This window comes from Pelophylax lessonae (assembly GCF_965119305.1).
Source record: "Pelophylax lessonae genome assembly, chromosome: 1".
Taxonomy (NCBI): domain Eukaryota; kingdom Metazoa; phylum Chordata; class Amphibia; order Anura; family Ranidae; genus Pelophylax; species Pelophylax lessonae.
The window spans coordinates 272,221,717-272,235,904 of NC_138768.1; the positions used below are offsets into that span (position 1 = coordinate 272,221,717).

Here is a 14,188-nt window from a genome sequence, read left to right on the forward strand (position 1 = left end):
ATCTCTGCTCCGCCCCCCTACACCTCTCTCTACCTTTCCTGCATGATCACCGATCAATCACCGGTCCTCCTTGCTTCTCTGCCCTGTTGATTTTTTCCCTTCTCTTATCTGTTGTTCTGTCTATATATCTCTACTACTCATATCCTGCAGCCTCTGGTCTCAGCTCAGCATTCCTCATACCCATCGTGCACCCTTTCCATCCCAGTTTGCTTTTAGCTCTTCTGCCCTGTCCTCACACAGCCTAGAATATTCATATTCTCTGCACCTCATTGCTTTGCTCTTCATTAGCACATATTCTTACCACCCAACCTCCTCACTCATTCACTATTTTCTTATCCCTAACATGGTGCCGCAGCACTGTGTGATTTGACACATTTTCAGAAAAGGGTCACACAGGTGCGGGGTGGTTTGGCTGCAGCGCGATTGTATGTACCCACAATTTGATATGCACTTCCATTAAATTCTTTTAAACCGCATGCTTTCATGAAAGCAAATCACAGTCTTGCATGCTGCATCTTTGATGCATGTTCAGAAAATGCACAGTCCATGAGAATTCATTGGGAGCGCACCTGAAACTGCAGGTAAACTGCACATACAATCGCACTTCGGACAAACCACAGTGCACCAGTGTGAACCTGCTTACATGTCAGGATTGTGCACAAAATTGTGGCTTTCCTGACAAACACAGAAGTGTACTGTCCTTTAGTAGGTGCTCAGCAGTGCCATTGATGGTTAAGGGCACCCCCACACATCTGCTAAACGCACACATTTTCACACACATCAAACCACATGGTGCCGCAGCACTGTGTGATTTGAAACATTTTCAGAAAAGGGTCATGGACTTATTTTTCACATTTCTCACCTGTAGGGCAGCCTATCGAACAAAACATTTTGGGATGCGTAGCATCACAGTTGAATCATGGGCTTACCCCATATGGCTGCCTTTGAAGGTTAAAGGGGTGGAGACAGTAAAACTGCAGCTCAACCATCTTATGTTATGACCTTTCCCCCACCAGCACAAGTGTAAGCAAGGCCATAAGGCTTATTCACACAGGCGAGAGAGAGGTAAAAATAGGCAGTTGAGCTGCATTTTTAGTGCCCCAACCACCCACCTCAACAAGGAGATGCTGTCATCCAGGGCTGTACACATGGCAAAATTGAAATGGCATGTACTGCACACAATAGAGGCACAGTAGGTCAGCATTGTTAGGGATAAAACAGGTAGTAGCAACATATGGCCCCCTCACCACCTGTCAAACACCAGCAATGATAGCCACATGTTTGAATGAGCCCTTAGAGACCTTTCACCCACCTTCCTCCCTTAAAGCCCCCCTAGAGCTCCTTAGGTCCATGCACCACTCAGAGTCCACCTCCCCTCCCTCATCCCACTGACATGGAGGTCAATCAGTCCTCCTCAGACTGACACAAACAACATACTGGAGCAGCATAATTTCCTCCCAGTCATACCATCAATACAGGAACATTTTTTCCTTCTGGTGACACTACAGACACAGGGACAATTTTCCCCAGGGACACCACCACTGCTGGGACATTTTTCCTTCCAGTGACACCACCGACCCCTACCCTATATGTGTGCACCAATTTTAAACACTCCAGGTTGCTACAGTGTAACACTTAAGTACTATTTCAGTGCATGTCACAAACATTACAGACCTTACACCACTATTAGTCTGATCCGTGGGGGGAGCGCAGTTTACCATCTTTGCCCTGGCGCGCTGGCGGACCTTGTCCCAGCACTGCTTATCAGCATAATGTCAGGCTGGGTTGGGACTGCATATTTCAATGTTTAAGAAAGCTTGCTATGTGCTCTGTCATCCTGACACCAAAACATTCAACACTAAGAAAGGCAGAAACTTAAAAAGACTAAAGAAAGATAGTAATCTAACGATGTCATTTTACATTCATAAATCCAGTCTTGGCCAGCATAAATAAACTGTCACTTTTCTGCTGTAAAAACCAGATAGGATCCCCCCCCAATAAATATTTCAGGAAAGCTAACTATTTTACCGACAGGGTCATCATGGTTCAGCTAAGCTTAATAAGTTCCATAAATGATAAACTAAATGGAGCTTTTTTACTGCCAAGGGAGCGGCCCACCAAACACACTACTGCAGTGAGTGTTGGTTTAATAATGATATAAAGCATGACAGGCTTTTTGGAATGCAATCGATATATATCACACAGAACTGGCAGGTAGTGCATGAGTCAGTGCTCACTGTATAAGATGGGCCATAGGGGATGAATCAAAGGGGGGGGGGGGGAACAAAAAGATCAAAACATATACTTAAAACAAATTGGGTAAGAATTAGTCCATACAATCCATAGTGGTAAGGAATATCAATGAGATGTCCGCAGGATGGATGGATCCACAGGTGGGGTTAGCAGTCACTGGCAGCTCCTCAGCAGCAAATGGGAATTGCCTCTGACACAAACAAAAACAGCAGAAAGAGGGCGCCTGGGTCGGTGTGATAGTAAGTTACACTTTATTCAGATACACTTACATCAAAGTATCTTGTAAGATGCACACAGGGTGGATGTGGATCACCAATCAAGCAGCCAGCTCTCACAAGGGATGAGAAGACCCCTGTGGGCATAAGCTCATACCCGCCATATGGAGGTGTATAACTGGCAGCATCTCCAGCTCTCACAGAGCTAGCAAGAGACCAAATCAGGAAGGGGGCGGGCCGCAATGCGTTTCTGAGGCGCCCCTTACTTCTTCCGGCAAACCCGCCCCCCTCTGGAGGAGAAAATTTACACTGTCTGGATGATATTAAAAAGAAACAAAAAAAATTAAAAATTCCGTCCTGCCAGTTATACACCTTCATATGGCGGGTCTGTGTTTATCCCCACAGCGGTCTTCTCATCCCTTGTGAGAGGTGGCTGCTTGATTGGTGATCCACATCCACCCTGTGTGCAGCTTACAAGATACTTTGATGTAAGTGTATCTGAATAAAGTGTTACTTGTTTTAACTATCACACTGACCCAGGCGCCCTCTTTCTGCTGTTTTTGTTTAGAATGCAATTGCTGGTTCGCCTCAAAGGGACTCCTGAAATAGGACAACCTTTGAGATCCTGTATGCAGAGACAGGCGATCTACATCCTCTGTTGTCATCTGTAGGGTAACCATGAGGCAGTGCCATCCTTAAACAGCCTTTGATGTTCGTTGGAACCTAAATGTGAATATTTATTTGTTCCCTGTTTTAGAACCAACAAATTGAAAAAAATTAAATCTGCATTTTCTATCAGAGTTTAGTCAATGCATTTGTTCCTATCAAATGGTCTCAGTATACTTGTTCTTGTCACTCCAGGGCAGCAGCCCCCATCATCCATGACCCCAGCCATTTTTCTGTCACATGACAAGAAGTCTCAACTGGTAATAGGCGGTGCTGGTGGGGTGAGGATCATAAGCGCCACTACACAGGTAAGTACTTCTACTGTGTCTATTGGTAAAACACATGCATTAATATTTTTAGGCTGGCCACACAGCAGATAAATGTAAAATGGGTCATCGTACTTTCAAGTGATGTTTTCTTTGGCTGATAAGGACTTCTATTAAGGTACGTTGCACAATGTCCTATCATTGTTTATAGGCAGGACTGTCCACTGCTTTGCTACATCAGCAGAAATCAAATCTTCAGCACCAGCAAGCCTCCTGCGTAGATGGTAATGGCCCACACATAAAAAGATAGTCATGCAGTCACTCTAAAATTCTTTATTGCATGGTAATGTTAAGTTTTTTATTTTTTGTCAAGTCTTCTAATCTGGATATGGACTGTCTAGTATGAAGTTAGGACTTAAGGGAAGATTATTGATGTAAATCTAATGCAATGCATTATTGTCTGTTAAGTAAGTTTTCATCAGAGGGGGGTGCATGAGGGACCATATAGCTAAAATCGATTTTCATATGAGAGGCCAAAGAGTGAACTGAAAGATTTCTGATCACAAAGGCCATTCACGTAGTTATTCATGGTCACTTGAGCAAATCATACATTATACATTTTCTTTCTTTCATCCAAGGGTTGAAGGAAAGAAAATTGCTCGATTTAGTGAGTCATGATAGATGGGGTAATCCCTCCCACAATGCTATTGTATTATTACAGCTGGAGCTTTACCAGCATTCAGAATGCAGTAATTGCTGCCAGCAGCTTTAGCAACCAGCAGCGATCACATAAAAAACATAGACAGGCTGGATGCACTCAATAAGGTCGATGGATCAACTTCAGTACAAGCAGCCTGTCCAAACACATAGAATTTTTTATCCGTCTATGGCCAACTTTAGAGACATGAAAGAAAGAGCTCAGATGCTGTTTTGGTGAGAGAATTCACAGTGAGAGATAGGCCAGATAGAAAATAAGAAGCAGCGGCTGTTAAAATGAGAGACCCATGGTAAGGGAGAGATCCATAACAGACCCATGGTAAGGGAGAGATCCATAACAGACCCATGGTAAGGGAGAGATCCAGAACAGACCCATGGTAAGGGAGAGATCCAGAACAGACCCATGGTAAGGGAGAGATCCAGAACAGACCCATGGTAAGGGAGAGATCCAGAACAGACCCATGGTAAGGGAGAGATCCAGAACAGACCCATGGTAAGGGAGAGATTCAGAACAGACCCATGGTAAGGGAGAGATCCAGAACAGACCCATGGTAAGGGAGAGATCCAGAACAGACCCATGGTAAGGGAAAGATCCAGAACAGACCCATGGTAAGGGAGAGATCCAGAACAGACCCATGGTAAGGGAGAGATCCAGAACAGACCCATGGTAAGGGAGAGATCCAGAACAGACCCATGGTAAGGGAGAGATCCAGAACAGACCCATGGTAAGGGAGAGATCCATAACACAGAGACTGTTTCATTAAGAGACACATAGTAAGAGAGGCCAAAGAGAAAATAATTAGCAGAGGCAGTTGAAATGAGAGACCCCCTAAGCGGAGAAAGAGGGTGAGAGCACAGAGACAATTTAAGTGAAAGACCATAAATGCAGAGGCCATTTAAGTAAACTACTCTAAGTGACAGAGGGAGACCCAGAGCACAGAGATTGTTCAGATGACAGAGAGAAAATAAAAAGCAGAGACCGTTCGAATGACAGGCCCATAATCAGCATCAAAGTATCATATTATATGATCTGAAGCAATGTTTTCATTTTTTTAACTGTTACTTCTAATGTCACGCCATTAAAACTTTGATAATTTATTATTATACTGAACAAAATTATAAACGTTTGTTTTTGCCCTTATTTTTCATGAGCTGAATTCAAAGATCTTAGACTTTTTCTTTATACACAAAAGGCCTATTTCTCTCAAATATTGTTCACAAATCTGTCTAGATCTGTGTTAGTGAGCACCTCTCCTTTGCCGAGATAATCCATCCACCTCACAGGTGCAGCATATGAAGATGCTGATTAGATAGCATGATTATTGCACAGGTGTGCCTTAGGCTGGCCACAATAAAAGGCCACTCTAAAATGTGCAGTTTTTCTGTATTAAGGGGTCCGAAAACCAGTCAGTATCTGGTGTGACCACCATTTGCCTCACGCAGTGCCACACATCTCATTCACATATTGTTGATCAGGTTGTTGATTGTGGCCTGTGAAACGTTGGTCCACTCCTCTGCAATGGCTGTGCTAAGTTGCTGGATATTGGCAGGACCTGAAACATGCTGTCCTATACGCCGATCCAGAGCATCCCAAACATGCTTAATGGATGACATGTCCGGTGAGTATGCTGGCCATACAAGAACTGGGATGTTTTCAGCTTTCAGGAATTGTGTACAGATCCTTGCAACATGGGGGCATGCATTATCATGTTGCAACATGAGGTGATGGTCGTAGATGAATTGCACAACAATGGGCCTCAGTATCTCGTCACAATATCTCTGTGCCATCAATAAAATGCACCTGTGTTCGTTGTCTATAACATACACCTGCCCATACCCTAAGCCCACCGCCACCATGGGCCACTCGATCCACAACGTGGACATCAGCAAACCGCTTACCCACACGACTCCAAACATGCTGTCTGCCACCTGCTCTGTACAGTGAAACCTGGGATTCATCCGTGAAGAGAACACCTCTCCAAAGTGCCAGACACCATTGAATGTGAGCATTTGCCCACTCAGGTCGCGACCCCGATGAGGACGACGGGCAACCAGATGAGCTTCCCTGAGTTGGTTTCTGAGAGTTTGCGCAGAAATTCTTTGGTTATGCAAACCGATTGTTGCAGCAGCTGTCCGGTGGCTGGTCTCAGACGATCTTGGAGGGGAAGATGCTGGATGTGGAGGTCCTGGGCTGGTGTGGTTACATGTGGTCTGCGGATGTACTGCCAAATTCTCTGAAACATCTTTGGAGACAGCTTATGGTAGAGAAATGAACATTCAATTCACAGGCAACAGCTCTGGTGGACATTCCTGCAGTCAGCATTCCAATTGCACGCTCCCTCAAAACTTGCGACATCTGTGGCATTGTGCTGTGTGATAAAACTGCACATTTTAGAGTGGCCTTTATTGTGGCCAGCCTAAGGCACACCTGTGCAATAATCATGCTGTCTAATCAGCATCTTGATATGCCACACCTGTGAGGTGGATGGATTATCTCAGCAAAGAAGTGCTCACTAACACAGATCTAGACAGATTTGTGAACAATATTTGAGAGAAATAGGCCTTTTGTGTACATAGAAAAAGTTCTTTGAGTTCAGCTCATGAAAAATGGGGGCAAAAAAGTGTTGCGTTTATAATTTTGTTCAGTGTACATTCAGCCTAATAGTGCTAAAGGGTTCTGTAAAGGACTCTGAAGTAATTTGGCTCCTAAAATATTATAATTCTTGCTGCAGTTTCCTTCCGTAAAAAAAAAAAAAATGGAAAACAATCATCGGAAATTGATAGAGGAGATTCTTTTATAAAATTATTTAGGATTGGCCTAATAGCTATTGGTTTCCAAACAGGAATATGGTATATAATGACTGGCCAATCGGCTTTGATATTCCATATTATTATTATGCAGGATTTATATAGCGCCCACAACGTTTGCGCTGCGCTTTACAACATGAGGGAAAACAGTACGGTTACAATACAATTCAATACAGGAGGAATCAGATAAAGTACTAATTCATGGAAATGAATGAAACAGTTGGTACACTGAAAGGCTACATCAGTACATTGAATTTGTTTTTGGGTGAAGGTTTTGGGGTTGTCATCCCTTGTAACACCTGCTCAGCTCTTGGAGCATAATGTATATTGAGCCAGTAAAGCCTGAAATGTGCTAAATCCCTGCATGCTTGTTGCAGTTTTGTGACTTAGTAGGTAGTGAAGGCAGGATCACAATGATCACAATAAAGTGATGCAGATGCTGGGTAACTACTTGACCTCCGGAAGATCTTACCCCCTTCATGACCAGGACATTTTTTGCTATTCAGCACTGCGCCAGTTTAAGTGGTAATTACACAGTCATGCAACGCTGCACCCAAACTAAATTGATATAATTTTTTTCACTCAAATAGAGAATTCTTTAGGTGGTATTCGATCACCACTGTGGTTTTTATTTATTTATTTATTATGTAAATGAAAAAAGACAGAAAATGTTTACGTTTTTTTACTATTTTCTACTTTCTACTTTAACCACTTGCCTACAGTGCACTTTCACCCCCTTCCTGCCCAGACCGATTTTCAGCTTTCAGCGCTCTCACACTTTGAATGACAATTACTCAGTCATGCAACACTGTACCCGTAAAAAAATTGTGTCCTTTTTTTCACACAAATAGAGCTTTCTTTTGATGGTATTTAATCACTACTGGGTTTTTTATTTTTTTGTGCTATAAATAAAAAAAGACTGAAAATATTGTGAAAAAACGCATTTTCTTTGTTTCTGTCATAAAATTTTGCAAATTAGTCATTTTTCTTCACAAATTTTGGCCAAAATTTATACTGCTACTTATCTTTGGTAAAAATAACCCAAATAAGTATATATTATTTGGTCTTTGTGAAAGTTATAGAGTCCACAAGTTATGGTGCTAATCATTGAAAATTTATGACACTTGATCACACCTGATGTACTGAAGGCCTATCTCATTTCTTGAGACACTAAAAAGTCAGGAAAGTACAAATACCCCCCAAATGACCCCTTTTTGTAGTAGACATTCCAAGGTATTTAATAAGGGGCATGGTGAGTTTTTTGAAGTTGTATTTTTTTCCCACAACTCTTTGCAAAATGAAGATTTTTTTTTTTTTTTTTTACAAATTGATGTATTAACAGGTTATTTCTCTCACACAGCATATGTATACTTGCAACTACACCCCAAAATACATTCTGCTATTCCTCCTGAGTATGGCGATACCACATGTGTAACACTTTTTCACAGCCTGGCCACATACAGAGGCCTAACATCCAAGTAGCACTTTACACAAAGTTGTCCATTTATCCACTTTAAGACTGGGCCTATTTTTGACACTTGGTGTTTACAAGCTTAAATCATTTTTTTTGCTAGAAAACTACTTAGAACCCCCAAACATTATATATTTTTTTTAGCAGAGACCCTAGAGAATAAAATGGAGATCATTGCAATATTTTTTATCACATCATATTTGCGCAGCAGTCTTCCAAATGCAATTTTTTTTGAAAAAAATTCACTTTTTTGAATTAAAAAATAAATTTAGCCCAATTTTTTTCCATAATGTGAAAGATAATGTTACGCCGAGTAATTAGATACCCAACATGTCATTCTTCAAAATTGCGCACACTCACAGAATGGCGCCAAACATTGGTACTTAAAAATCCCCATAGGCAACATTTTAAAAATTTCTGCAGGTTACCAGCTTAGAGTTACAGAGGAGGTCTAGGGCTCAAATTATTGCTCTCGCTCTAACGATCTCATGTATGGTCTAATACCTCACATGTATGGTTTGAACACCGTTTACATATGTGAGCGGGACTTGCGTATGCGTTCGCTTCTGCGCGCGAGCTAACGGGGACAGGGCGCTTTAATTTTTTTTTTTCCTATTTATTTTATTTATTATTTTTTTTATTTTTACACAGTTTTAAAAAAAATAATGTTTTGATCATTTTTATTCCTATTACAAGGAATGTAAACATCCCTTGTAATAGAAATAGGCATGACAGGTCCTCTTTATTGTGAGATCTGGGGTCAAAAAGACCTCACACCTCACAACTACACTAAAAAAAAAAAAAAAGCGGCCCTTTAAATCGGTTGCTAGGCAACGACATTTGACGTAGCTCCGGTCCTCCAAGACCATAGAGTCGAGTGAGGGCCATCTTGCCCTCACTCGACTTCCTGTCTCTGAGGATCCGGGACTGGATTGTTTTCCCCGCTGCCGGCGGGTCCGGTAAGCTGGGAAAGCGTCTGGGACGCGGCGGGAGGGGGGGGGCACCTCTTCCCCTGCACCGTAAGGGTAATTCTGCGGCGAATCCGCCACTGAGACCACCCTTATCTGAAAGCCGACCGCCCGCCGTTTAAAAAAATACCGGGGTTATGCCAGCTATCTGCTGCCATAACCCCAGTATTTAGCTTTTAATGGCCGACGTATATAGTCGTTAGGCGGTCGGTAAGTGATTGCATGTATATAGCAAAAATTGCACCCCAAAATACATTCTATAAAGGAAAGTGTACAGGAATAGTCCGAGTCCATCTCCGATCCGCTACTATTAGCGATTTCAAATTCCGAATCGGATTCAGAATTGGATTCGGACACTGATGAGAGCTCCCCGGTGCTCTCATCAGTCATGGAGAGGACCTGAAGGGTCTCCTCGCTGCTGTACATTCTTTTTGACATGCTGGCCGTGATGGGCTGTGCGACGGGTGACGGTTGACTGCGGATGATCACTGATGGGGTGGCAGGTGACGGTCACTGATGGGGTGACAGATGACGATGACTGATGGGTTGACAGATGACGATGACTGATGGGTTGACATATGACGATGACTGATGGGGTGACAGGTGACGATGACTGATGGGGTGACAGGTGACGATGACTGATGGGGTGACAGGTGACGATGACTGATGGGGTGACAGATGACGATCACTGATGGGGTGACAGATGACGATGATTGATGGGGTGACAGATGACGATGATTGATAGGGTGACAGATGACAATCACTGATGGGGTGACAAGTGACGATGATTGATGGGGTGACAAGTGATGATCACTGATGGGGTGACAAGTGACTATGATTGATGGGGTGACAGATGACGATGACTGATGGGGTGACAGATGACGATGACTGATGGGGTGACAGGTGACGGTGATTGATGGGGTGACAGGTGATGGTGATTGATGGGGTGACAGGTGACGGGCGATGGTCACCGATGGGTGACAGGTGACGGGCGATGGTGCACGGCAGTACTGATGGCAGTCTCTGGTGACCGGTGAACTTTAGGCTATGTTCACATGTGAGCATAGCGATCGCGGGCAGAATCCCTGCGATTCTGCCCGCGATCCGGAAATCATTGCAAATCACGGGACGCCTGTGCGTTGCCCGTGATTTGCAATAGCACCCCAATGTTTCTGCCTGCCGAATCGCGGTAACATCGCGCAAACAACGCATGATGCCCCAAAGAATCTCTTGTACCTTTTTTGGGCGTCATGCGTTGTTTGCGCGATGTTACCGTGATTCGGCAGGCGGAAATCGCGGCAACATCGCACAGCGTTTGGGGTGCTATTGCAAATCATGGGCAACGCACAGGCGTCCCGCGATTTGCAATGATTTCCAAGTCACGGGCAGAATCGCAATGATTCTGCCCGCGATCGCTACGCTCACATGTGAATGTAGCCTTATGGGTGTCAATTTCTGGGCACTGATGAGGTGACTGTTGGGTGACAGGGGCAATTGGGGGGGGCTGAGGACTGTGTGGGGACCTTTATTTTTGTGCTTTTACTTTTACAGGTACACAGAGCAGTAACTCACTGTTTCTGGCTCTGCTCTCCTCACACTGGAAACTGTGTGAGGGGAGAAGAGCTAGTAACAGTGAAGTTACTGCTCTGTGTTTACATTTTGTGATCGGCTGTGAATGGATTCACAGCCGATCACATAGTAAAACAGTCACTGTCAGTGACTGTTTACTACTGCCGGTGACTAGCTGTGTTCCTAGGGAACACAGAGCCACCGACATGACCGCGCTGCGTGCTCCCGGTCGCGCATGCGCGGTCCTCTTCCGGGCTGTAACATTGTGATCGGCTGTGTCATTGGAACACAGCGGATCACGTGGGAAACAGCCATGCCCATTGGCTGTTTCCCCCCTGCCGGTGACGGACTGTGTCCCGGGGACACGCCGACAGCGGCAGTGCAGGGCGGCGCGCACACGATCGCGCGCCTGCCCTGCCTGAATGGGCCGCCGTCATATGACGGCGGCCCAGAACAATGGTCGCACCGCTCCGCTGTCATATGGCGGGCGGGCGGCAACTGGTTAAAACATATCCAATAAAAAAAAAAAAAAAATCTAATTTTATCATGAATTTTGGCCAAAATGTATTTTGCTGCATATCTATGGTAAAAAAAAAAAAATCCCAATAGGTGTATTTTAATTGGTTTGCATAAAAGTTATAATGTCTACAAACTATGTTATAGACACTGGAATTTTTTGTTTTATACTACTAAAGGCAGTGACTGTGATAGTGCGGCAGGCAATCTGACACTAGCTAACGCTGGGTAGGAACTGACTTAATGTTAGGTGGAATAGTTGGGGGTAAGGAATCAAATAAAAAAGTAAATAAGCAAACAATACAATCATTTTTATTCTTTAATGATAGCCCCCTAGTACGGAATTATTGCTCCATAGAATTTTCTGTTAATGTTAATGTTAATTTTACTCACACTGAGTCTCAGAGGAGGTCATTTATCAGTAGGTTCAATAGTAGAAAATGTTTCACTAATAGATGAAAATACTTCCTTGCAAACATACAGCTGAAAGAAAAAGTATGTGAACCCTTTGGAATGATATGGATTTCTGCACAAATTGGTCATAAAATGTGATCTGACCATCATCTAAGTCACAACAATAGACAATCACAGTCTGCTTAAACTAATAACACACAAAGAATGAAATGTTGCCATGTTTTTATTGAACACACCATGTAAACATTCACATTGCAGGTGGAAAAAGTATGTGAACCCCTAGACTAATGACATCTCCAAGAGCTAATTGGAGTGAGATGTCAGCCAACTGGAGTCCAATCAATGAGATGAGATTGGAGGTGTTGGTTACAGCTGCCCTGCCCTATAAAAAACACACACCAGTTCTGGGTTTGCTTTTCACAAGAAGCATTGCCTGATGTAAATGATGCCTCGCACAAAAGAGTTCTCAGAAGACCTACGATTAAGAATTGTTGACTTGCATATAGCTGGAAAGGATTATAAAAGTATCTCCAAAAGCCTTGCTGTTCATCTGTCCACGGTAAGACAAATTGTCTATAAATGGAGAAAGTTCAGCACTGCTGCTACTCTCCCTAGGAGTGGCCGTCCTGTAAAGATGACTGCAAGAGCACAGCACAGACTGCTCAATGAGGTGAAGAAAAATCCTAGAGTGTCAGCTAAAGACTTACAAAAGTCACTGGCAAATGCTAACATCCCTGTTAGCGAATTTACAATATGTAAAACACTAAACAAGAATGGATTTTTATGGGAGGATACCACAGAGGAAGCCACTGCTGTCCAAACAAAACATTGCTGTATGTTTACAGTTTGCACAAGAGCACCTGGATGTTCCACAGCAGTACTGGCAAAATATTCTGTGGACAGATGAAACCAAAGATGAGTTGTTTGGAATAAACACACAACACTATGTGTGGCGAAAAAGAGGCACAGCACACCAACATCAAAACCTCATCCCAACTGTGAAGTATGGTGGTGGGGGCATCATGGTTTGGGGCTGCTTTGTTGTGTCAGGGCCTGGACGAATTGCTATCATCGAAGGAAAAATTTATTCCCAAGTTTATCAGGACATTTTGCAGGAGAACTCAAGGCCATCTATCTACCAGCTGAAGCTCAACAGAAGATGGGTGTTGCAACAGGACAATGACCCAAAGCATAGAAGTAAATCAACAACAGAATGGCTTAAACAGAAGAAAATACGCCTTCTGAAGTGGCCCAGTCAGAGTCCTGACCTCAACCCGATTGAGATGCTGTGGCATGACCTCAAGAAAGCGATTCACACCGGACATCCCAAGAATATTGCTGAACTGAAACAGTTCTGTAAAGAGGAATGGTCAAGAATTACTCCTGACTGTTGTGCACGTCTGATCTGCAACTACAGGAAACGTTTGGTTGAAGTTATTAAATCCAAGGGTTCACATACTTTTTCCACCTGCACTGTGAATGTTTGCATGGTGTGTTCAATAAAAACATGGCAACATTTCATTCTTTGTGTTATTAGTTTAAGCAGACTGTGATTGTCTATTGTTGTGACTTAGATGATGATGATCAGATCACATTTTATGACCAATTTGTGCAGAAATCCATATCATTCTAAAGGGTTCAAATACTTTTTCTTGCAGCTGTTACCTAACCTACAGCATGCCAATATTTGATAAGCTTCTTACAGTTTTTTTGCTAATAAAACTGACTGAATGATTCAGTTTCATTCAGTAAAATGCTTGCGTATAGCAATGTAATATACTGCTATAAGCAAACATAATGTGTGAAAAAAAAAGAAGAAGAAAATCCTGATTACTTCCCCAGAGCATTACAATGTTACTATGGTAACATCATATTGCTCTGGCCAAAATGTGGTTAAAAAAAAAATGTAATAAAAAAAAAAGAAACATTATAGTATATTATTTTTTATAATACTGTCCCCAACAACTGTCCCTGATCACTACCGCACCAGTTATTTAATGACGCTGTACTGCACTGGTGACAGTATGTAAAAAAAAAAAAAGGATTGTGAAAAATCTTTTTTTTAATTTCTTCATTTTCCAAAATATTATCACAAAAAGTGTATAACTTCAAAAAACCAGCCATGCCTCTTAATAAACACCTTGGACTGTCAACTTTTCAAAAAGGGGTGATTTGGGGGGTATATCTACTTTCCTGGCATTTTAGGGCTTTCTTTCTTTTAATTTTGTTGATTATAACTTACAGCTAGTGAAAACCCAAAATTCAGTATTTCATAAAATTAGAAGATTACATAAAACCAATTAAAAAAAAAAAAAGAATTTTAAT

The 14,188-nt window shown here is 42.7% G+C and overlaps 1 protein-coding gene across 2 annotated transcripts in view; it reads left to right on the forward strand.

Annotated features, from left to right (window-relative positions):
* Positions 1 to 14,188, forward strand: part of GGT5 (gamma-glutamyltransferase 5) — a 136,420-nt gene that overhangs the window by 105,913 nt on the left and 16,319 nt on the right. For both annotated transcript variants that reach the window (XM_082244212.1, XM_082244213.1), the window contains one exon: positions 3,330 to 3,442. In XM_082244212.1, coding sequence (XP_082100338.1) covers positions 3,330 to 3,442 — 113 coding nt within the window. The remainder of the gene's footprint in view (positions 1 to 3,329; positions 3,443 to 14,188) is intronic.